Source organism: Juglans regia, chromosome 2 (assembly GCF_001411555.2).
Source record: "Juglans regia cultivar Chandler chromosome 2, Walnut 2.0, whole genome shotgun sequence".
Lineage (NCBI taxonomy): Eukaryota > Viridiplantae > Streptophyta > Magnoliopsida > Fagales > Juglandaceae > Juglans > Juglans regia.
Window position 1 is genome coordinate 2886178 of NC_049902.1, and position 25833 is coordinate 2912010.

At 36.7% G+C, this 25833-nt stretch overlaps 2 protein-coding genes across 3 annotated transcripts; both read right to left on the minus strand.

Moving 5' to 3' along the window:
- Positions 1-453: 453 nt before the first annotated feature.
- On the minus strand, positions 454-11729 carry LOC108991482 (GDSL esterase/lipase At5g62930). Of its 2 annotated transcripts, none has more exons than XM_018965739.2 (6): positions 11558-11729; positions 11349-11426; positions 4412-4552; positions 2568-2644; positions 1823-1987; positions 454-904 (listed from the first exon to the last, which is right to left on the minus strand). In XM_018965739.2, exons 1-6 carry the CDS (start codon positions 11654-11656, stop codon positions 736-738), a joined length of 729 nt encoding a protein of 242 aa, XP_018821284.1. In that variant the 5' UTR covers positions 11657-11729; the 3' UTR covers positions 454-735. The 2 variants fall into 2 exon arrangements, with proteins under 2 accessions (XP_018821284.1, XP_018821283.1); XM_018965738.2 differs by having other exon boundaries at positions 672-904; positions 4412-4564.
- A 3752-nt stretch (positions 11730-15481) lies between these two features.
- LOC108991474 (probable boron transporter 2) lies at positions 15482-21713 on the minus strand. The gene is made up of 12 exons (XM_018965726.2): positions 20410-21713; positions 20137-20219; positions 19833-20025; positions 19611-19749; positions 19135-19300; positions 18681-18847; positions 18381-18554; positions 18153-18248; positions 17540-17677; positions 17139-17458; positions 16420-16690; positions 15482-16247 (listed from the first exon to the last, which is right to left on the minus strand). Exons 1-12 carry the CDS (start codon positions 20511-20513, stop codon positions 15948-15950), a joined length of 2151 nt encoding a protein of 716 aa, XP_018821271.1. The 5' UTR covers positions 20514-21713; the 3' UTR covers positions 15482-15947.
- Positions 21714-25833: the final 4120 nt, after the last annotated feature.

Here is a 25833-nt window from a genome sequence, read left to right on the forward strand (position 1 = left end):
AATATGAAAATATGTAAAAATATTTACACACTTAAAAAGCAAGAATTTGCCCCGAGTAACTGAAACTAAATTATAACTCAAACTTAAACAATCTCTGTGTTTGTGTGGGTTAAATTTAACTTGTCATTAAGATAACAAGTAATGGCGGTTTTGGTGGTGGAAAATGAAACAAAACTGATCCCAACAGAAGCATGTCCGATTACATAATTTACCACCACCATTTAAAAAGAGGTTATGATAACGCTATGCATTTAGTCGCCCTTAAATGTGCAGCAACTGCCCTTAATTGCAATGAGAAAAACTCTCAATTGTCTCACCTTGAACTTGAAGTAAGATATAAAAAGAAAGTGATTTGTGTGTCTTGCAGGCACGAGTGAACTAACACACACCAAATTTCTCAAAACGGTATTTGGGGTATCAAGTTGCCAGTGGTCAACGGCCAAATTCTATCATAAAAAAGCTTCAAAAGAAAGAAATGTTCAGCTAAATTTACATTCTAGTTTTAATTTCCATAGAAACTAGAACGCATCAAGCCATATGAACATGTATACATTAATAGTCACGGTACGGCCGCTCATTCACGATGACCAATTGCAAAAATAACAAATAATTCTCCATGAATCAATCACCAAAAGGAGTGAAACCCCGTACCTGTTTTTTGGATTTGGGGGGAGGAAGAATCCAACTTTGAACGGAGTATAACAAAAACAAATATAGGTGTCGGAGGCAACAAGATCATAAGCATTGTTGCTGGAACGCTTTCTCAGGATTCTTTCCATCGATTTCCGAGTGGTGAGGAAAGTCATATGGCATTTCTGCAGCAGAAAGCCATGCTTCATTGAAAACTCTCACAACCTCTTGGTGTACTACTGCATTGCCTTCTGGTGTCAGATGCAACCCATCACTGTGAAGTTTAAAAAGCGAAGTTAAGAACAAATCTTTATTGTAACTTTGAATGTGATGAACTCTTCAACAGGGTTTTCAAAAGGGCTTCTATGATTAGGTCATGTTTGGGGATTGAGATGAGTTTGAGAACATCTCATCTCATCTCAAAACTTCTCACTTTCCAAACATCACTCAAAACACAAAACACGTTTCAATTTCAAATCTTCAACTTTTTCATCTAATCATTACAACTTTCCAAAACTTCCAATCAAAACACAATAAACAATACAAAATTTTTAAATTTCAAAACAAAACGAATATTAAAAAATTATATTGAAGCAATTTTTTAACTTTATAATATTTTTATTCAACTTTTTCTCTCTTTTCCCAAAATCCAATAAAACATCTTAACTCAAATCATTCACTACTATTCACAGAATTATCATCTCTTTTCATTACCCAAAATTACAGTATCCAAAATCAGGATATCCCTAAACGGCTCAAATATGACACATCCACAGAAAAGATAACATTAACTAGAGTTTACACCTCCCTTGCGATACCCCATATGAGAAAGTATAGGTACTGAATGGGATCTCATGTTACTTGGGATGGAGAAGTCATTGCTCTTTATATTATTTCAAGAAGCTCCAGTTTACCATTGACTAGTTATTTTGAAGTATGCCCCAAATGTGATTTAGGCCTCCCATTTCCGAACTGTTTTTGGTAGTATAAAATCATGGCAGAAAGTCTGAACCCTCAATCATATTATCATGCCAGTCTAAAATAGCCATAAATCAATAAGGAACTTCTCACCTTAGTTGTGAAATTTTTTTTTTTTTTACAAGTACCTTAGTTGTGAAATTCTAGTATAAAATTAAATGAATTTCTTCTGCCAAACAGATAAGTTTCTTGAAGGCTCCAATTTAAAACAAACCTTAGGAATTTCTTCTGCCAACCCTCTATTTCCTGCATTTTTGACCATAGATCAACAGAGCAGAGACCCATTTCCTTTGCCAGCTCAATGCACTGCTCGGCATATAGCCTTGTCACTTCGTTTGTCCTTTCAGGCAGTTCATCAGCTTTCTCTCCATATACAGATCTGCTGAATCCATTTACAAGCTTACCCCACATAAACTATCAACCAGCCAATATTTTTATCAATAAAAATTCGATCATCTATGTATTCTAAAATTCTCCTAGTCAGCTAGTGGTGACAACAGCATTGATTTATATTCTATGATTTTGAATAGAATTGATTTGGGAGAAATGAAAACAGTGGTGGCAATATCGGCGGTGGGGTCGTTATGGAAGATCCGATGGTATCAGTAATTGCAGTGCACGTAACATAACAATAGTGGAGCTAGCAGAGATTGATGGAGCAATCATACTGGCATTGCTAGAGATAGCAATGGCAAGAACTAGGTAGTAAGGTAGCAAAAGCTCAACATGGTATATGCCAGTTCATGTATGCTTCCTGTCACTCGGCCAACAAAGGGGAAAAGAGCTATAAAGTCCTGAAAATTAGAAATATAACGTCCCAAACAGTTCTATCAGGGATCTAGGATCAATTCCCCCACCTTCTCTAGGAATCAACTCCCTATTCCTTGTGTAACCCATAGGTCCAATTCAATAAAACAAGAAAAAAAGCGTATTGAACTTCATTTGAAAAGGTTACATACTGAGCATATTCTTTACGCCCAGCCTCATCAACTGGTGGTGGAGTGATCAGCACAATTAGCACAGTGGGGGAGCATTCCTGTAACCAAATCCCTAAAGACAATGAGGAGAAGATTTAATAATTGACCACATCTACCAGACTAGCCTCGTACCAGGAAAAGTATGGTGGGTGAGCAGCAATAATCAACATTAAGGTGAAGCAAAAAGCAAACAATATGCAATGTACTGGCGCTTTTGATTGTTTGGCACGGCATTTCTAGTTGCGAATCTATCCTTTAAGATAAGGTCATTATTCAGAAACAGAACTGTCACGAAAATCCACTAGAAAATGAAAAACAAAAGTTCTTACAATTCAAGCCTTTGAATGGATTTAGGCCATGTTTGGATGTTGAGCTGAGTTGAGTTCTTTATGAATAGTAGTGAGTTGAGATGGTGGAATGAGTTTTGTGGGGCCGACCTAAGATGAGTTTAGATGTGTTTGGATGTTAAGATGAGTTCAGATGTATTTATGGAAAGTTGAAAAAGGTTGTGGGTCCCGTGTGTAAAGAGGTGTTGAGTTAAAAAAGGTTGTGGGTCCCACGTGTAAAGAGCTTTTAAGTTGAGATGAGTTTAGTGATTTGAGAGTTGAGTGTTTGGATGTTAGACTTAGTTTAAAATTAGACTGAACTAAGTTGATCTCAATTAAGTCCAAGAAACGGGGCCATGTTTAAACACTAGTTGCTACATTTATGGAACCATGTGAAACAAAATTAGGTGGATACAGAAGACGTGCACTTCCTAAAGTCTCGCATATGGGACAAAGAGCTCAGAAGCTAAAACGATAGACGACACGAGCAGCAAAATATTTCTAGGTTTAGGGCTCACGTTTAGCACTTCCAATCCAACGCCAGCCAAAATGCAGATCTCATCCTCCTTCCAAATCCATATTACAAAAGCCCTAAATTGTTATTCAAATGAAAAGCTCACAAACTGCTCAAGAAACAAAGCATTTTTCTCTGGTTTTTCCCGCTGCACCCAAAACAGCCCCTGAATTTTGTCTCTTTCTCACTTAGTTCAACTCTCTAACAATAGCTCTTTGAACACTGTAAGCAATCTTCAAACCAACATATTCTCCAACATGTTCTGGCCGGCCTTAGACCCCCAACCTTAGCTATCGTTAAACCCTTGAATAATCACTACCAACATTAAACCACAATTGTTGCCCTAAAGTTTGCAACCAATTAACCCTAGAGACATCCTGTTGTTCTATGCCATTGCTATAAATAATCATAAGCATTATAGATTAGCATTGATTTATGGAGAAGGAAAATCCAGACACCTCGCCATCTGTCATTATGCCTCCAGGAGCTGCTAAAGACTCCACTATAAGCAAGGGTTAAAGGGGTACTGTATAAGCAGAAATCCTCCAATGCGTTCCTAAAAGAGCACGTGCAGGAACAACTCATACATCCTTGAGTTGAACCACAAGGTGTTACACGATACAATAAATATAACTAGCTTACGCCCAACTGAATATTTATCAATATAGTTTTTGCAAGGTAAAAATACATCTTTAAATGATTTTTAATGAATTTATTACTTATAAAAAAAGGGAGAAATTCTGTTTCTGTTTCTTCCTTTAGGTCAATTTATACACTTGTAACCAGTTTTGCTAGTTAATTTTCTTTAATGCTTGAGTAAATCTTATCATTGGGTGATCTGGTACAATAAACGGGCAGATAAGACCACATTAATTACAGATCAGAAGTTGAACCACAAACTTAACATCTAGTAGACAATTAAGTTTACAAAGTGGAATCAAGATACTAAATGGGTTCTTAAAGTATTAGAGGAATCATATGTGAACCTTCAAATGACGAACAATTTTTCTGAGATTCTCCTTGTACTCTTCAATGGGAACACGTTGTCGTTCGCTCGATCTCCCCAAAAGAGCTGCATCATTAGCCCCAAAGAAAACTGTTGCGGCAACAGGAGGTTTTGTAGAGACCTGCAGAGGAAGCTATATGAACAAACAGCATGGAATTAACAGTATAATGACAACATACAATTTTTTTAATGAACTTTTCATATGATACACCAGTTCACTAGGAATAATTTTCTCTAAGCAAGTTATTGATGGTGAAGATCTCCTAATCAGCTGCAATCTCAGAACAAACAAACACCCATATCCAGAATCATCCCAAATGGATGGAAGAATTAGTATATGCCGATATTCAATCAAACCTATTTAAATTTCCAAAGCAGTGATTATAATTATAACACATAACAGATCAGAATCAGATCTACCTCAAGATAAAGATCAACACCAAGTCAAATACATTCAAGATAAAGATAAGTAACCCGAAGATGGAGCAAAACCAAAACAAGATAGAAAGTTTAAAATTCAAACTAATGCATTGTAGTCCTGATAAAGTTGTTGTAACAGATTGTATACAATACAAGGCTATAAATACATGGACTTCCTCTCGGAAATATACAGAGGAAAATACATTTTCAAAACCATTTGTTAAGTCTCTATATGGTATCAAGAGCCAACACAGACCATTAATGTCTCCTTTTCCATGGCCACCACAAATTCCTCTTCTGTTGATTCCCCTGACTCTGTCCCATGGACCTCACCACTCACCTCTTCCGCACCTTCTCACCGTGAAATTAACCACTGACAATTACCTTCTCTGGCATGCACAGCTTGTTCCCTATCTACGGGGTCAAAACCTATTTGGTTACCTTGATGGCTCAACTCCTGGTCCTCCCTCTTCCTCCTTTCCACAATTCGTGTCCCTAATTCTGCTCATGCCCATTGGACTCAGCAAGACCAGCTTATTCTTAGCACTATCCCCTCCTCCCTCTTTAAAGACGTTCTCACTCAAGTGGTTGGTCTCACAACCTAGTGAGAAGTAAGGCAAAATCTGGAAAAACTCTTTTCATCAACCTCCTATGCTTGCATTATGAGCACCCGATTCCAACTCTCCACCTTAAAGAAAGGACCTCTTTCTATTGCTGACTATTTTACCTAAGTAAAACAGTTGGCCAATATCCTCTGTGCCATTAGTCATCCTACCTTCTAGCTGGCTTGCCATCTGCCTATGATTCCCTTGTTACCTCTATTGCCACAAGGGTTGATCCTATGTCCCTTGAAGTCCTCTATGGCCACCTTCTTACACATGAACTTCGTCTTGAACAACAAAGTGAAATCCACTCTGCAACCTAGCTACAAATTCTTCTTCCTCCAACCATACCACTCCATCCAATCATCATCAGTCCTCCAACTTTGGTCGTTGTACTCATACCTTTGGCAATCATTTCAAAGGGAAAGGGCGTAGTCGAAATGACTTCCAACACACTCGGCAAGCCTCTAATGGTTCCATTCCTCGCCCTCAATGTCAATTATGTGCAAAAATTGGCCATGTCGCTGCTGCTTGTTGGCACAGGTTTAATCAAACTTTTCAAAGAATCACTCCACCTCAGGCCTATGTTGCTACACCCTAAGCATCTCCTAATCCAAATTGGTACCCTGACACTGGTGCAACAACTTATATCACCTCTGAGATTGACAATCTAAACATCGATGCTGAAGAATACACTGGTCCTGATCAACTTCGAGTAGGCAATGGGCAAGGTTTGACCATTCACCACACCGGTTCCTCCCACTTATACTCTCCATCTAAATCCTTCTTTCTCAATAATATCCTTCATGATCCTGAAATAAAAAAGAATCTCTAATCAGTAAATCAGTTTACAAAAGATAACAATGTTTATTTTGAGAGTCACCCCTCTTTTTCTGTGCCAAGGATCCATCCCCGGGTGCTACACTCCTCCGCGAAAAGAGTAAAAACGATCTTTATCCTTTGCATGCTCTGGTCCTCTGTGTCTTCATCTCCCACTTCCTATTTGGGTGAAAGAAATTCGGTTGCATAATGGCATGCTAGCTAAGACACCCTGCTCTCCGTGTGGTTCAAGCTTTCATCTCTAAAAAACAATTTACCAGTCATAAAAAATAAGCATTTTTCTATCTGTCATGCATGCCAACTTGGCAAAAGCCGCAAACTTCCTTTTCCTTTGTCCATGTCTAAGGCTCCGTTTGGAACTTGGAATGAGTTGAGATCAACTCAGTTCAATCTAATTTTAAGCTGAGTCTAATATCCAAATACCCAACTCTCAAATTAGTAAATTCATCTCAACTCAAAACTTCTTTACACGTGGGACCCACAACCTTTTTTAACTCAACACCTCTTTACAAGCGGGACCCACAACCTTTTTCAACTTCCTATAAATATATCTAAACTCATCTTAACATCCAAACACATTTAAATTCATTTTAGGCGGGTCCCACAAAACTCACTCTACCATCTCAACTAACTACTATTTATAAATAATTCAACTTATCTCAATTCAGCTCAACATCCAAACGGGACTTAAGCTTCAAGTCCCTTAGAGTTGCCATGAATCTACGAATGGAAATAATTTTTTTTATATAAGTAAACGATTATATTGATATGAATAGGCATTGTCCAAGTACACAAGATGGTATACAAAAGGTAACACCTATTTAGGAAGAAAAAATGGAAACAAGAAATTCATGAAAATCAAGGAAAAATCTTCTAATGAACGCTCATTGTCTTCAAACGTCCGGTCATTTCTCTTCTTCATTAGGCACCACAAGATACAAATCGGAACCATTTTCCACATGGTTGAGATTTGTGGAAGACCTCGTAAACTTGTCCAACTGGCCAAAAGCTCAATCACTGTGGCAGGCATAACCCAAGCTAGCTCTAACTTGCTGAACACTTCATTCCATAACTTTCTAGCAACCTCACAGTGCAACAACAGATGATCCACAGTTTCATCACTTTTCCTACACATACAACACCAATCTACTATGATCACCATGCGTTTCGTATGTTATCCATCGTCAAAATCTTACCCAATGTTGTTGCCTAGACAAAAAAGGGCACTTTGGGAGGCACCTTATTTCGCCAAATCTTTCTCCATGGAAATTGATTATTTTGTGGTTGTGTGAGAGACTTATAGAAAGAACGGACCGAGAATGTACCTTTGTCAGTGGGTATCCACCACATCATGTCAACTCCTTGTGTTCTCAGTATCATGGAGTATAGAAGACCAAAGAACTCCTCAATACTGCCAACTTCCCAATTTTGGGCCGCCCTAGTGAAATTCACGTTCCATTGGACTAGGTCCCCAGAGAACTCCATACATCTAGTCACCGATGCATCTTTCTCATATGCAATCCTAAAAACTAAAGGAAATGAGTCATTTAGGGCGCTATCTCCACACCACAGATTTCTAATACCCAACCCACCAGAAGAGAGTGGGGAGCATACCTTATCCCACTTGACTAGATGAAACTTAAATTCATCTCCTAAGCCACTCCAAAGGAAATCACAATAAAGTTTCTTGATGCAGTGTGCCACACTTGCTGGAATTGGATATATAGATAAAAAAAAAAATACGTTGGTAAATTAGAAAGAGTACTTTTGATTAAAGTGATCCTACCATCTTTCAACAGATATAATCTCTTCCAACCTGCCAATCTGCATCCAATCTTCTCAATCACCGTATCCCAAATCGATATAGCCCTTGAGGTTGCCCCCAAGGGAAGACCAAGGTAATTCATGGGAAGAGAGGAAACCTTATATCCAAGGGTATTAGCCAATTGCCGGATGTTATGAACATTACCCACTTGCACCAATTCTGATTTATCAAAATTCACTTTCAACCTGATGCCACTTCAAAACAAAGTAATAATGCCCTCAATGCTTGAATTTAGTTTTGTTCTACCTCACAAAGAATCAGTGTATCATCTGTAAACAACAAGTGAGAAATGTTAAGAGAGCCCCTTGTAGGATTACCAATCGAGAATCCATCAATGAAGCCACTGTTCACCAAGGCTAAAATCATTATGCTAAGCACCTCCATAACGATGACAAATAGGAGTGGAGACAAAGAGTCTCCTTGTCTTGGAATTCGAGAGCTGTTAAAGAAACCATTTGGACTGCCATTCACTAAGACTAAAAACTTCACAGTTGAAATACACCATCTGATTTACATGCACCATCTCTCCCCAAATCCACACCTCCTATTTAAGCATAGTGGATAATTTCTCAAAAGTTCTATGGTTTTTTCCACTTAATTCAAAATCAGATGTTGCTCGTACCTTTCTTACATTTCAAACACGTGGAACGATTTTTTAGCTGCAAAATCAAGTTTATTCAATTAGACTGGGGTAGCAAATTCCGGCATCTACACACCCACTTCACCACCACTAGCATCCATCATTGCCTTTCTTGCCCCACACCCATGAACATAATGATTCGATTGAGTGTTGTCACTATCACATCGTGGAAACCGGACTCACCCTTCTTTCCTCTGCATCTGTCCCACAACAATATTGGGGTGAAGCCTTTCTGTCTACCTTATAAATAGACTCCCTTCCCCTGTCTCTCAAAATAATCACCTCTTGAGCTTTTATACAAACAGTTGCCTAACTATAACTTTCTCAAAACCTTCGGGTGTGTATGTTGGTTGTGTCTTCACCCTTATAACTTCCACAAGCTGGACTATCGTTCTCATCTCTACGTTTTTTTGGGTTAAAGCACCTCACACAAAAAGCTATCGATGCTTAAACCCATCCACTAGGCATGTCTACTTCTCCCGAAATGTAGACATATTCCCTTTCACATCATCATTTGTCTCTTCCTCAGATCCTCACGTATCCATAACTCCCTTACCCCCATCCATTTGACTACCAGAATCATCTTCAACATTACGCAATTTCTCGGCTCCCATAGTGTTTCCTTCTCCCTCACCCACTGCTCCCTCTAATACGAATCACAACCCAATGTTACCTTTTGCAAACCAGCACCCAATGCAAACATGGGCTAAGAATAATGTTTGCCGGCCCAAAAGCCTTCCCAATGACATGGTCCACTGGCCCCAAACAAGGCTCTACTAACATTGGTTGATGATTCGCAGGTTGAGACCACATGCTTCTCTACTGTAGTAAAAAATCCCCTCTGGAGAAAAGCAATGAATGAGGAGTTTCAGGCCCTTCTCAACAATGGAACATGAGCCCTTTAGTTGGATGCAAGTGGATCTTCCGGATCAAGAAATGGGCCAATTGGTCCATTGAACGTTACAAGGCCCAACTTGTTGCCAAAGGGTTCTGTCAAATACCCAGACTTGACAATGATGACACATTAAGCCCAGCTATCAAGCCCACTACCATCCGGACTGTGTTATCTCTTGCAATTTCATCCAACTAACCTATTCTTCAACTTGACGTAAAAAATGGCTTTTTACATGGCCACCTCCATGAAGATGTCTACATGACTCAACCTCCTGGGTATTCCCAACCATCTTGCCCAAATTATATTTGCCATCTCCGTAAATCTCTATACAGGCTTAAGCAAGCCCCACGGGCCTAGTTCTCTCATTTCAACAACAAATTATTGCAAAAATGGGTTTCCCTAGTTCAAAAGCCGACACCTCATTAATTTTCAGATTTGGATGTGATATTATTTTTCTCTTAATTTATGTTGATGATATCTTAATTACTGGGCCCAAATCCACATCTCTCCAAAATATTATTATTACACTTCAGTCCGAGTTCACCTTAAAAGACCTAGGGCCCATACATTATTTTTTGGGCGTTGAAGCCCAATATGAAACAAAAGGATTATTCTTAGCTCAGCAAAGATGAAAATGGATCGATCAAAACCAGTCTCTTTCCCCATGTCAACCACGGCCAACCTATCGCAATTCAAGGGTGATCCTTTTAGTGGCCCAACTCTTTACAGAAGCGTGGTAGGCTCCCTCCAGTACCTATCTTTTCCTCGGCCCAACGTATCCTTCGTTGTTGGCAAGGTATGCCAATACATGCAAGAACACTAGAGTGTAGTGAAGTAGATCCTTTGCTATCTTCGGCAGACAATGCATCATGGTCTTCTCCTTCGCTACAACTCCACCAACCTCAGTGCTTTCTCAAATGCTGACTGGGCCGGCTACACCAATGATCACCGAACAATAGTGGCTACCATGTGTTCCTTGGATCAAACCTAGTATCGTATAGGTCCAGAAAACAACCTAAAGTTGTCCAATCTAGCACAGAGGCCAAATACTGAGCAATTGCAAACGCAACAGTAAAGCTCATATGGCTCAAGTCATTACTTTAAGAACTCAGCATCCCCATACTATGGTGCGACAACATCAGTGTAAAACCTACCTCAATGCCAATCCAATCTATCATGCACGGACAGAGCACATTGAACTTGATCTACAATTTGTTCGGGAACAGGTTGCACACTGACGACGAACTGTCAAATTCGTCTCCAGCAAAGACCAACTTGCTGACACATTCAACAAGGCTCTACCCAGCATCAGGTTCTGTACAATCCGAGAAACTCTCAACATCCAAGAATTGCCGTTGCAATTGAGGGGTGTAACGGATCAGAATCAGATCCACCTCAAGATAAAGATCAACACCAAGTCAAACACCTTCAATATAAAGATAAGAAGAAGGATCCCGAAGATAGAGCAAAACCAAAACAAGATAGAAAGGTTGAAATTCAAACTAATGCATTGTAATCCTGATAAAGTTGTTGTAACAGATTGTATACAATACAAGGCTATAAATACATGGATTTCCTCTCGGAAATATACAGAGGAAAATACATTTTCAAAACCAACTGTCAAGTCTCTATAACGCAAAAAAGAATCATTTCGAAGCTACACAATCAAAAACCTCGAAAAGAAGGAAAGCTTACCAAAGGGAAAAGATGATGCAGCAAGAACAAAGCCCATCTGGTATTGTATCCACCATACCCACGATTTATTATATCAGCCTGAACATATTAGAAAAAAAAGTCGAAAAAAGTTACAGTTTAACTACAATTCCAACCAATCTTTCCCAGGAGAGAAAAAATAAGAAGGAAAAAAAAAAAAGAAAAAAAAAAAGAACGAGTAAAAGTGGAACCTTGCGAGAGTAAGTGTCAGCAAGAGCAGCTCCCCATCCACCTGATCTAAACGACTGTTGCGTTATCGAATCTCCAAACAGCACGATCTGGGGCCTCATTCTCTCAAGACAGCCGGAGAGACTGGACAGTGGAGAGAGAGAGAGAGCGCAGACGATTGGTGAAAACCAAACGCGCCGTTTTGCCTGTTATAAGTATCGGCCGTTTGCTTGTTAGATCACTCTCTTTGAATTAGTCAAAGATAAATAACAATTTTGAGAAATGTAAAAAAAATTTAACTTTTAATTATTCTATTCATATAAATCTCTACATTGAAATAGTTATTTTTTCATTATATAATAATAAAATAATATAAGATAAATTTTATTTTAGTTATTCACATTTAATATTTACATTAAATTATACATTTATTCATTATATAGTAATGAATAACTAATAATTTTCAAAATATTTAATTTTTTTAATTATTAACTTATTTAATTTTATCATATTTTACTATTCTACTTAGTATATGTTAATTAATAATCATGTCTTTATTAAATTAATATATCACTAAGTCAAATTAATATATTAATTGTGATAAAATATGTAATAGAAATAAAGGAAAAGAGAAATAATTAATAAAATATGTATTTGATGTATGTACAGTAACCTTTAAATTTGAAAAAATTTTTAAAAGTCACTATAATCAAATTCTAAATATTTAGAATTTGACTAAACTAATGTGAGTATATTTTATTTTTTAATAACTAAATACTCATTGAATTTAACTTTTAATTAATTCAATAATAATGCTCTTATTTTTATTTTTATTTTTATTTTTTTAAATAACGTTTGCTTGTTACTTTCAAGTTGATTTGGGCGATGGAAAACAAAATCGGTCGACCGTGGGAGTGAGCCATTAAATTGGACCAATCAAGATTCTACTACTTGAATTGTTTTGCTTTTCTTTTTGAGTTTTGCTAGTTGTCGTTTTCACATATCATTTATTAGGATTGAAAACCGATGGGTTCGGTGTACTTTCGGTGCCAAACCGACGCCGAACCGATGTCTGCCATAAAATGAAAAAACCGGCCGAAACCGATCAATTGGGGGAGAGAAAATTGATATTATCGGTCTCGGCGCGGAGTGGTTCGGTTCCTCGATCTGCCGTCGACGTCTCTGTCACGGAGGAGGGATGTGCCGCTATTTACCATGAGAGAGTAGAAGAGAGTTGCAAGTGAAATGAAGGAATGAAGAAGACGCAGGGAAGAAGAAGAAGAGGGGTGAGGGGCAATTAAATCCATTTTGAAATGACGCCGTTTGGCTTTTAAGCCAAACGGCGCCGTTCCATATGTTTTTTTTTTTTAAATTCCAAGGAAAAAACGATGCCGTTTCACTTATTTAAGTGAAACGGCGTCGTTTTATATAAGAAATATATTTTAAAAAATATATATATAAGACGTCGGCCAGTTCGTCGGTTTAAATCGAGATTGAACCGCAGACCAAACAGACCGACAACGATTTCCTTAATTTCCTATCGCCGGCCGATCGGTTCTCTGCCGGTTCCTGAATTCGGCGATCGGTCTGAGTCGGCGACGGTCGGTCCGACCGATTTGTGTACAGCCCTATCATTTATCACATTTTTTTTATTTTTTTGTTTTATTTTTTTTTTAATTTATTGAATTCTTCTACTCATCATTCATATATTATATTATTAATTTAGTAAGAGAAAAAAAATATATATATATAATATGTGATGTTTGGAGATAATAAATAAAAGTTTTTTATTCACTTATCAATCCATGATAACTGTTACTCTTTTCTGTCATTGCTATTAGTGTTGGGCTCATTTTCTTTTGCTTTCGGTGCTGGGCCTTTCTTTTAATCATTTGTAATGTTGAGCCAATGTCCATTTTGAACCCTCAAAATCGATAAACAGATCCACCGTTATTTGACACGTTTTCCCTCTCAAAACGGATCAAACTACACTTACGGCAACCAAGGGAGATCGTGATCGATGGTGCTAGTCTGGTCGGCATTCAAAATAAGTCGGTTCGGTGTTCGAATGTTTGCTTCTAAGAAAAATTATCATTTTTTTTTCATGTAGAACTATCATCCATTAAAAGCATCCAATATTTATTATTTCTTATTAAATCAATAATTTCTTTGAATTTTAAATTAATGACAAGTGCTGAGTTTAATTATTACAATTTAATGATTTTTTAATAATTTTTTTTTTTTTTAAATGAAGACGATACCCAATTTTATTAATAACTATCACTTATGACAGAAGAAAACTGTGATTACTTTTTAACACTTTTATATGTACATGGATGTTAAAGGCCTTTGCATGAACATGTACTTGCTTTCACCTTATGATTTTAGTGGTATAGGATGATTGAGTGGTACTTCATTTCTGTCATCAATTTCTGTCAGTACCTATAAATTTGATTGGAAAGGTTGGCTAATATTCGAGTGACGCCAGGATCCAGTAGTAGAAAGAGCAGCAAGAGATAATGGAAAGAATTGTATGCATTCCACTAGCCTGTGTGCCCTGGATCCCCCTATCTACCCACTCACCAAATCTGCACTAACTAAATCTTCATATCCAGGTGACTGAGCTTTTTACAGTGGCATTCAGATCTAGCATCCATAAAGATTTTGGATAATATCCCCTGGAATCCCCCTAACCTAGAAAAAGAGAGAGGTTGATTATATGCTGCATTTTTGCTCACTGAACATAGTTCAAAGGTCTAGAAAAAGTGGGGGCAGGAGGTTTAAGGCCGAGTTTATCTCAAGTGGCTTGTAATTGTTAAATTAAAACTTCTTTTGAGCGATTAAATTAACGGGAAGAGATAAATTTAATTATTTAATTTTTATTCTAAGAGTAGTCATGCTTTCTCAACTGGCCAATAGTTCCAATGGCATAATTATCATCTTATTCGACGAATCGTCAAGTCATATTACCTGAAGAAAGAGTTAAAAAATTCATCCAGCAATGAGATAGAAAGAATAAAGAGGGAGTGGAAGCTGCATTAGACTTGAGATGTTCAGAATGATTGAAACCAGGATTAGAAAAAAAGGTTGCAAGACAGAAGTATTAGAAAAGCAGCAACCACCTAGAAAGATGTATGCCTACTCACTCCATTACTAATTATTTAAGCAAGGGCATATAAAGCTAAAGAGTAAAGTGTGGTGCTATCTCTCCCATATCAGAAAAGATTCTTCCTCATCAATCTTGAAGTCATTTGTGGGAAGCATGATATGAATGTTGTAGTGCAAAAGGTAAAGCCTCAAATGACCAAAGAGAACTTTGAGAAAGACACCTTGACAGATTGTACACTCCTCTTGTCCAGTTCCTTTCTGGAAGAAGACACACACACAGGGCCCCAGCTATCGAGTCTCATGAATTCAGTGTCCTTGGTGACCGCCTGGTGGCTACAACATGTTAAAATTAGGGTCAAAATCGCCTCATTGGAGGCCAATCCTTATGGTTTCGCTGTCACATGTTAAAATCAGTGTCTCTTTTACACAGCTATAACATAACACAAATATCTCACATGCAACATGCTTTAATAGAGACATCTGAACTAAGATAACTCATGGGTACTGACTAGAAGATAATGAAGTGGAAGAGTTTTCCATATCCCACCCATTTATTTTCTCATATTATACAAATACTTCAGTGATTACGCATGCTATTTAATGATGAATCCAAAGTTCAAGTACTTCTTTTTAGTAAATAATTTTAACTCAAGTCTCGTATCGATGCTATACATCGTGTCGAACTAGACGAATACACACGTCTGTAGACTGGATTTGTCTACCATAGATTTAGCACATAGTAATTGTTTGTTAGTACCATAATTTGATTTTTGGATCAAGTGGAGCTGTAGTTGTTAGAGTACTTGCCGTGAAAATCAGATGAGTGCTCAATATATAGATTCAGTAATAAATCATTCCCACACAGGGGAAGGAGGTGGCACTACGTTTATAACCATCGTTTACTCTTTTCACCAAATTTTTAGTGAGATGAGTATATCAAGTAATGGTAGAAAAAGGGTCAAACTGATCTTTCATCCATTCCTTGACTTCTTGATCCTGTTACCACTTGCAGAAGGCAGACAGAGATGGCCAGCAAACAGAAGCAGTGAAAATAAATAGACTTTATCCATTATAAGTCTCATGTTTTTCTGCCCAGCCTATGTGGAATGGAAGATAGAAGAGAGTAGCACTGACTATCAACCTACACCATTTTAAAAGGTTGGAAGAAAGAAAAGAAACGCACACCTACAAGATAATACTTGGTTACATGATTTTAGAACGGGACCTCTCGAGCACCATTGACAACTAACCTCACCATAATCACAAACTTAGTATACTCACAAACTTAGCGTTTTAGCTTCAAAATTAACCACAGGGGCTTTGTCCAATAATAGATGGCCCGGGACTGTGGGTTTTTATCGCTTCGAGTTCTTTTCCCTTCAACCTGGGACTCTGCTCCCCTCTCAGTTCATTTACATCGTTGCTGTTTACCCTCTGAGACACCCACGGGCTATAAGCAGGCCTGATATCCTCTACTGAAGTATGGCTCAAACTTGTTACTTTAGGACTTTGAGTGAGACGGATCTCACCACGGCTTCTTGTGATGATTTCATCAAGAATTTCCCCACCATCAATATTGTTAATTCTCGCCTGAGGATCTTGGTCCTGAAAATGCATAAAACATCAAGACGTGTAGAGAAGCATCAAGATATTAGCTAATAAAGGCCCGTTTTGGAACAGGTAACTTGAATCATTGTTATCATGAAACAGAATGCAAGGATAGTCAATCCAAATATGGTGTTTCAAGTAACACGAGTAGAATGGTTAAGACATTTACTTGGAATGACATGTTAAAAGCAATCGCCTGGACTTCCTCATACCCTGCAGCATCCAAGTCTTGAAGATGGGCTCCTTTAAAAAACTTAGGGAGAAAATATTGCCGTACTGGTACTAGAAGCATGATCAAGAGTGGGAAAAGGACCCCAGCTAATGGTATCCATGTTATGCCGAAACATACAAGCAAGTAAGCTGTCTGGAACAAGGTGAAGGTGGCAATTGTTTTGAAGGGCACAGTCTCAACAAAGGTTGCATGATACTCCTCCAGCACCCTAACAAATGTAATGATCATCTGTTTACTCTTAAAAAAATTAACAATGATGCTAATTATGTGCATGATAAGTCTGAGAAAGGTATGTTTTCTATATTAGACTGAAAAACTGAAAACTATCCATGGACATGTAAGAAATGAAACTGAAAGCAAAAACTGTAATTGAATTGCAAATAGTATAATCTCATTTTACACAAAATACTCTTATTACATATAATTCGATAATATATATATGCATGTATATAAACACGTATGTGCGAGTGTTTTTGTGTGTGAGAGAGAGAGAGAGAGAGAGAGAGATTATTCTACATATGATTTTCAGCATGATAAAGCCATTTTGTTGAAAAAAAAGGAGATTAATATTAGAGCATACCAAGAGAGGAAAATGTCTTCGAAGGTATAAGTTTTGAAGTACAGAAGTAACTCAAATTCCTAGAGCAGAAACTTACTTGTATCTTCGACTTGACGCAGTGAAAAGCAACAATATCCTCTCCCAGAATTGATTTCCAGGCAAGCTTTCAATTGCCATGAAAGCAAAGTAGCCCCAAAGAACTGAAGTTGGGATCTTCTTTAATAGAGGCATAGCAGCAACACAACCGCCAACCATCAACGCCTGAAGCAGATTACTGACCCGTTGTTCTTTGACTTCGACAGGCAAAAGATCATCAATATCCTTATCCACGTCAAAAACTGTCTCATCGACAGGGGCACCCATATAGCCAGTACTAGAGGCCAATTGAATTGTGGACTCTTTCAGCTCTCTCAGTCCCTGTGAAGCACAGATTTAAGATAGGGAAATGCATAAACAACAGATTTGTATCAATAAGAAATCTTAAATGAAAAAGTTTACCAGAGAAGATGGAATTTGGCAGGTTAGTGGAGTCTGCATTTCATTATATGCTTCTTGCATGTTCCGGTATAATTGACCCAAATTTGCATTCTTCCGCATACTTTGTCGAACTGTTGATACAAGCTTATTCCGCAAAAGCTGTTCCATGGAGAGAAATCCCAACGTATTTAAAAAAGATACCACAACAGGGAAAGAAAAATTCTGCCAAAATATTTGGCTATATAATGAATTAAGAAGCAACTAACAAAAGAGGATCAATCAAGACGAAACCCAAGAAATAAAAACAGGCAGGGAGATGTATTCTCATTGTGGAATGAAACAAAATTCAAGACAGGACAGGGATTTATGTTAGAGTTGCTCAACATAATTGTCACAGACAGATATTCTTAACTGTCAAATTAGTAACAATCAAGTGAGCACTCGGGTTATTATTGGAATGAATTCATAGAATCGCAGGATTTTAGTCCTGCTTGCATGCCAAGATTGCAGAGGGTATAAGATTCTATTCTTACAATCTAAATTCTATACCCTTATAAACTAGAAAACAAAACCAGGGGGATTATATAACTGTTAAAAGATCCATTAACTTCAAGAACAAGATAGGGTAGTTTACCTGATGCTTTAGGGTAGCTAAGCTTTTTGTATGCATTGGAGACTGGGGAATTACACCATTGGAAGGAGGAATGCCGATAAGCCCGCATAATATGACCTGGCAAGGAAAATAATTCAAGAACTAAAATGAAAAGCTTCCTTAGGTATAACTTAAAAAGAAATGCTCTTATAGATGGAGCCTTTTGACATAATTACAAGTTAAAAATTGATATGCAATGAAACAGCTCACCAAGAAACCCAGAAGAAGAAGGTCATAATGATATGAAGCTGGTTTCTTCAGATTGAACTCCTTCTGTTGAGAAAGTTGAGACGCAACACTGTGATCAAAGTAGTAAAGCACAGCAATCATAGTTGCTGGTATAAATGCTCCAACAATATATAGTGGAGGAACATTCAACATGTCCTGCACAACTTAACAACATGAGTTTGTAGCCAAGATTCCGACACAAGGAAACAAAATTGAGGCTCTCTCTGAAAGCAGATGCTAGAGAAGTGTCTTGGCAGGTATTTGGCAAACCATAAGATTCACCTTGATAACTGTCCAATTTGAGTATGCCCCAGGAGACCATGGATTCGGACTGAAAAGACGCCTTGGGATCCCTCTTGGGACTTCATTTACAGGTATGTAAGACACACCAGTCCATAAAAGCACCATTAGTGGAACTCCATAATCTGTGATAAATCCCCGCACCCAACCTATAAATTTGAATCACATATATCATTAAAAAACTAATAAGATCTATGACGAACAGCATAGACATCCAAATATTTCTTTTCTCTTGACAGCAACAAACTACAAAATTTCAAAAGAAGAAAACCATCAAAAGGGAAAAATGAAAAGATTGTATCAAATTACTAATGGGAGAAAACAAGAGAGACATTAGCCAACCCAACTGTAGGCCTGTCACTGACTAATAACATGCAACAAATGCAATTGATCTTTTAACCCTATACTTGAGACTTCCAAAGCAAACTCCTCATACCTGTCCCATAGCGCCAGGATCTAGCTTTGCGACTTCTGAGTGCAGTAAGAAGAAGGCCAAAGGACAGAACCAATGCAAACATTCCATTGCCAAATCGCCATGATAATTGGAGTGCAGTCTGATTTGGATTTTCTCTCTGGGGTATGCCAAACTCTTCCACAACTCCCTGTAGTACGAATTCCATAAATTGAAGGTACGATGAAAAGAATGTTTGCAGAGCAAATTAGTTTGTTGAGAGATTTGGGGAAAAGGCGAAAGATTTTTGTTATTAGAGGGTTCAAATCAATGTTTGGCTTCAGTAACCTTTACTGGTAGTATTTGAGAACTTATCACTACCATGAAAATTACTCAGTACCATGAGTTTTTCAAGCTAACTTTCAGATATACCATTATTTCGAGAACCTTTCAGTCCTAATTAACCAAGATGAAGCTATACTGCTGTAGTGTAACAAATTAAAGTCATAAAGGATGTTCACCCGTATGGCTTGCTGCATAAATAGCATTGCAATTAACAGACCAAACAATTCACCAGCTAGGCGCGTAAACCTATTGATAATAGAGCATGCACCCAGAATGGCCAGCAAGAAGAGCAAAAGGGCCGTCCACACACATACCCTGAAAATCCAATTATGTATAGTTTCAAATACCAAAGATCAATCCCTTTGCATTATTAAGTACCCAGAATGTTCACGAGATACCATCCAGTCCATCCTAAGAAGAGTTTCTGCCCCAAATCCTTTCGGTCCTTGGCAAAGTTGAACATGAATGTATACATCAACACTGTTGGCTCAGCCACTCCTAGGATGAGTAGGGGCTGTCCACCAACAACTGAGTGGATAACACCACAGAGTGCTGTTGATGCAAGAGTTTGGACAGCAGTCAAACTTCCTTCTGTAAGATATAATCAAACAAAGCATGTCTAAGAAAGCCATTACCAAGCAGATGGGCGAATAATAACAATAATAGGATGTTGGCAGCCCAAAATAGGAAAATCCTTCTCACCTGTACTTCTCTCCAGCTGCTCCCCAAAAGATATAACTGGAATTGCTGAAGCAAAAAATATGTATGTTGTTGGAGCCAGAATCCTATGATAGAAATAATGATTATAGATTCAACATGTCACAAAAATAAAAATAGAAATATCTGCAGAATTGAATGGTCTACGGTCAAGAAGCTGTGATGGCTACTCAAATTACAGAGGTGAAATCGATAGATTTAGTAACAACAAATTATTCTATTTGTGATATGTGGAAAAGCATTACAAGAGTCACAAACCTGATACCCGCTTGGATACCACCAGTCCAGTCTTGTTTGTAACATAGAAGTCTTCCTTTGAGGTCTTTTTTTATTCCGCGGAAGGGCACAAATGTTTCTTCCATGAGCCAAATATTTTGTGAACGTGAAGGATTAGAACTTTGTTTTTTGTGTGAGCAACAAGCAACCCAGAAGATATGTGGAACGGAAGATGCTTAATTCAGCTTCAAAAATTAAGGGACTCGAGAGGCCAACAAGTTAACTAAATATGCATAAGCGAATATATATTTAGGAATGTATATGCAAATTTATGGGCAGATAGGTAAAGATTTCTTCTTCATCATTGGAGGTTGAAAGAAACGCTAGAAATAAGAATGTTGATTCGACCTTTATGAAATCCATAAACGAATGAATACAATGGAAGAATTTACATCTCGATTGAGTTATAAAGAAAGAACGATTTGAGTATATTGCTACGAGGAAGAACAAAAAAAGTAGTGGCCAATGAATGTCCTATTTGGATTCCATCCTTGGTAAAAAAAAAATAAGAATACTAGCGGATAGAACTCATAGTGAATTAGGAAGTTCTAAACTTTAACGAAATTGCCAGCCACGCTGCATATGCTCTGATCAGAACTGGCAGTTGACTCTGAAAAAGCTTAGATCCATCACCTTCCCTTTTCTCTTAATTATCAAAGAGGCCTCCTATTAATCAACTAGTTCCCACCAATAGTTCACGCTAAATTTGGTGGAAATCGAAGTCAAGCTCTAGAGTTGAGAGGTTAAGAGAACAAGAACCACCGAATTAACGAGAACCCATAATCAAAAACTGCATTTGGGATGGTTCAGAACAATTTAAACCAATTGGGTATTAATAGACAGATGAACATAGATATCTATCATGCGAGACTAACGAGAGCCCATGATTAAAAAACCACAGAAAGGATTGATTCAGAACACTTTTGAGCAAATGGGCATCAACCAAACTGGAAAAAGTTCAATCAAAGTTACATTATTCAAAGAAGACTCTTCTGAGAAACAACATAAACGAGGACTCACAGAGAGAAAAGAGGCTTGCGGTTACATAAACAGAGACTGAAAGCACAGAAATATAAAAGAAGACAGGGAAGGCAGGGATGATTCAGATGTAGCTCAAAACAACTTCTGACAACTCAGGTAGTAAACGAGCAAAGGAAGAGAATCTGAAAGACTTTTTAGCTAACTCACTCCGCAAATGCGAGGGATTTCCGCGTGAATGAGAAAGTGTGTAATGACTAGACATAAATAACTCTCTCAGCAATGGAATAAAACAAACAGTATGATGTGAGACAGAAAGAAAGCAGTGGGGAAATAAAAGAATGAAAAACCAAACCAACCGTTTGTTCGCTGAGAAAATAAGAATTAAAAGCAGAACATTTTTCTTTTTAACATCACATACTTGCCCAAAAATGCAGTAACATGAATTGCTTGAATTTGGTAAAAGTTAAAAGATTGTTTGGTCAATTCAAAAAAAAAAAAAAAAAAAGATTGTTGGGTATTACTGAATTATAAACTATTGATAAATTATTTCATGTATCTTCTTCCTCAAAACCACCTTCCAATACCAGTTATTATAGCCTTTGCCTAATCTTAATTCTGAGTTATCTTCAAAAAAAAAAATTCTGAGTCATTATATAGTTTCTTACTACTCACTCAAGAGAAGCGTTGAAGACTGGAAGGAAAAGTTTGAGTTCCGAGATGTTGATTGAAAGATGAGAGGAAGAAAGCGGCTTTCGACTCTCTATCTCTAACTGTAAAAGCGGCTGAAAAGACCCAGATCATGAAACAAAGTTTCGCCAGTTGAAATGTCCATACTAGGGCTCAGTCTTCAGGAAACCACAACATTAGGTAGCTCTTGGCAATGTATACTTTGAACTTTATATTTTTGTTGAAAATAACCAAATAAAAATAATTTAATCCAAGTGAGTTTGGTTACCAAATTCATCTCTACTCATCTCAACTCATCATTACAACTTTTTTAAATCTCAATATAAAATATAATAAACAATTCAACTTTTCAACTTTTTCAAATCCCAAAATAATAATAATATTAAAAAATAATATTCTAATAATATTTTATCATCTCAACTCAACTCAACTCAACTCATTTCAACATTCAAACACAACCATCTTCCAACTTTCGATTTTTGTTTATATTCGGTGTCATAATTTTTTAAGAATATTTTAAATCCCCATAAAACCTCTTTTTTTTTTCTTTTTTTTTTTTTAACTTTTCATTTTAGCATGTGTATATTTATGTGAAAATATTGAGATGCATGGGGTGACCACAAAATAATAAGTGCACCCCGTTGCATGTACATCTTTTCTATGGTGACGGATTTCAATGGGGTGATGTTTGGAGGTATATGAAGAGACATAATTGCTCTGTTATATCAAATAGTTGTGCCTCTCACTAATCGTTGCCCATAGGTATATAAATAGAGGCCCTTTGTGTAATCGTTAAACCACTTTGATCCCAATGTTTTTCACCAGCGCGTGAGACCGATATCTTAATAGGAGTTCTCGCCATATTTTGATCTTTATTTTGTCATTAGTGATATCAAGAGCTTGGCTATGTCACAAGAGGGATTGTTTTCACATATAATAGAGAAAATAATTAATAGATAAGTGTTTGGTTTGACAATCATATTTGCATATTATAACTATTTGAAGAGAGTTTCGGGCCCCACAAAAATTTTGCATGACAAACAATAGTCTGGTCATGCAAAATATTATTACCCAATACTATTTCAAAAAGAATTATTGGAGTATTTTCCTTCAAAGTGGGAAACAAGTCATCTCCAAAATAGAGGTTAATCAAAACGTTGCATAAAATTTTACGACTAGTCACCAAAGTGTTTCACCTCCGTCGAGGCTTGAGGACATCGGAAACTCATCACCCACTGCATCATTGTCACTCAAGACATTGGAAGAGGGAGAAAATTCAAGATTTCAGACTCGAGTTCATAGAGTCTAGAGGTTGAAGACAGCACTGTTGGTAAAAAATGTGTCGTTTCAACCAACAGTTACAAAGATTCAAAATTTTTTTCCCAAATGACATTGTTGTTCAGCTTGATATTCAAAATTTTGACAAAAACAATAACGTTGTTTTACCTGTATCAATAACTCCTATTTTGATTGCAGACGACGGCCTTTTTTTTTTTTCTGCAAGGACAGAGACCACCATTCCAAGAACCCAAAAAGTTGCACGCAAGAGAACGAATGTCAACGTTTTGGATAAAAAACATTCAGTCTCAAACTACAATGTTCATACTAGACTGAAATTTCACAAAACGGCCCACAAATATATCTTACCTCCGACCCATTTCAATAAATTAGCTTGTAGACTGATATAAGAATTGATCCAAGTCCAAAAAGGAATTGACCTAATTAGAGACCCACTGACCATTATTTGACTCATCGCTGACCCAAATAGCCAAGCTGCCCACCAAGCTTATCTACAAGTCAAGATCGAATCTGTTGCGCCTAACCCGAATTTGAATCGCTCGACCCGTTTTCTGACCCAATTTAATGTATTTGAGTTTTTTTATTTTATTTTATTTTTTTTTTTATCGTTTTGTCTTTTCAAACCAAATTTTGTTCATTCGAAAACCGTTACCAATTCAAGTTACAACTATACTTAATAGCATTTCTTTATCTTAGGAGTATATTGTTGCTTCTTTAACACACATAGCATAAATGAAATAACCATGACTTCTCTTCTAGTATCATTGGTACTTAAGGAAGAAATGATGAAAATAAGAAAGAAAGAAAATAAATTATCTAATCTTTTGATGACTCAAGACATGCGGCTTACTCACCGCAAAACATAGCCAAAGCAATTTAAGAAAATGAAATGATTGAAGAAAATGGGAAATAAGTCATTTGAAAACTATTACAAGTATGAAAAGAATGAGCATTACATATCAAAATGTTTTAATAAAGGAAAATGTAAAGAGAACAAAGAAATTGTGATAACAATTTTAGAAGTAATGTTTGTGGAACCTATGTCGAATTCTTGGTGGATTGACTTTCCAACAACAAGACATATCTCTAAAAATAAAGAATTTTTTGTCAAACTCGAAAAGAAATAAGCAAGCGAGCATAGAGTATTTATGGGCAACAGCACATATTGTGATGTCTTGGAGTTAGGTACTTGAAAATTTTCTGTAAATGGGTCTACTATTTTACTAAGTGATGTATTGTATGTGCCTAATATTCGTAGAAACTTAATATCTATGTCTGTAATAGATCAAAAGGGCTACACAGTTGAAGATGTGAAAAGTCACAATATGTACTTACTAAATATTGATCTTAATAATGAAGTACCTATTTCTGATTATTTGGACATGTCTACTAATTATATATATTTATGACATTTAAGACTTGATCATATAAATAAAAATAAAATGATCAAAATGTACAAAAGTGGATTAATACCACAAGTAAATTTAAATGATTTTGATATGTGTGAACCAAGTATCAAAAGTAAACTTAAGGTCTCATTTGGTTACACAAAATATCTGATTTCATTTCATCTCATCTTATCTTATCTCATCTAATTATTACAAATTTTTCAAACTCTCACACAAAATATAATAATCAATTCAACTTATTTAAATCTCAAAACAAAAATAATATTAAAAAAATAATATTATAACAATATTTTATTCAACTTTCTTCTTATTTTATCTCATCACATCTCATCTCATCTGTATAACCAAACGAGGTAGTAAATCATTTTCTAAAGATTGGAAGTCAACAAATTTACTTGAAGTAACTCATTCTGATATTTATAGACCATTTAAAACAAAGACACATAGAAGGGTAGAGTGTTTTATTACTTTCATTTATGACTATTCAATATATGTGTACATTTACTTACTCGGACATAAATTTGAGACACTAGAAAATTTCAAAGAATATAAAGTAGAAGTAAAAATCAAATTAGGTAAACCCATTAAAAGTCTTAATGTTGATGGGGAGGTGAACATAAAGATTTGGATGATTTCTGCAAATCAAATAGTATAAGACATATTTATACTATATCATATAACTCTTAACAAAATGACATTGCAAATAAACAAAATAAGACTCTATTAGATATGACAAAATCTATGATAGCATATGTTTATCTACCAACATATTTATAGGTGAAGCATTGTCAACAATAGAGTACATATTAAATAGAGTTAAAACCAAACTAAAACCCTTACACTTACGAGATATAAACGGGTCATAAACCAAACTTAAACAAACTCAAAATGTGGGGCAGCAAGGCACAAGCACTTATCCCAAGGCCACTAAGGAACAAGTTAAAAAGTAAAACTTGGGAGTGTAGGTTTATAGGGTATGTAAAAAACGGAAGCGATTATCGATTTTATCACTTTGAAATAAGATTGATAG

Excerpts from the sequence above, each read along its gene's own strand:
- LOC108991482 (XM_018965738.2), bottom strand. The coding sequence starts at position 11,656 with ATGAGGCCCCAGATCGTGCTGTTTGGAGATTCGATAACGCAACAGTCG. Across the intron at positions 11,427-11,557 it reads CTGACACTTACTCTCGCAAG|GCTGATATAATAAATCGTGG; the intron begins GTTCCACTTTTA and ends TAATATGTTCAG. Across the intron at positions 1,988-2,567 it reads GGGCGTAAAGAATATGCTCA|ATCTGTATATGGAGAGAAAG; the intron begins GTATGTAACCTT and ends TGGATTCAGCAG.
- LOC108991474 (XM_018965726.2), bottom strand. The coding sequence starts at position 20,513 with ATGGAAGAAACATTTGTGCCCTTCCGCGGAATAAAAAAAGACCTCAAA. Across the intron at positions 17,678-18,152 it reads TAGCTACCCTAAAGCATCAG|CTTTTGCGGAATAAGCTTGT; the intron begins GTAAACTACCCT and ends TCCATGGAACAG. Across the intron at positions 16,248-16,419 it reads CTTTTAACATGTCATTCCAA|GACCAAGATCCTCAGGCGAG; the intron begins GTAAATGTCTTA and ends ATGCATTTTCAG.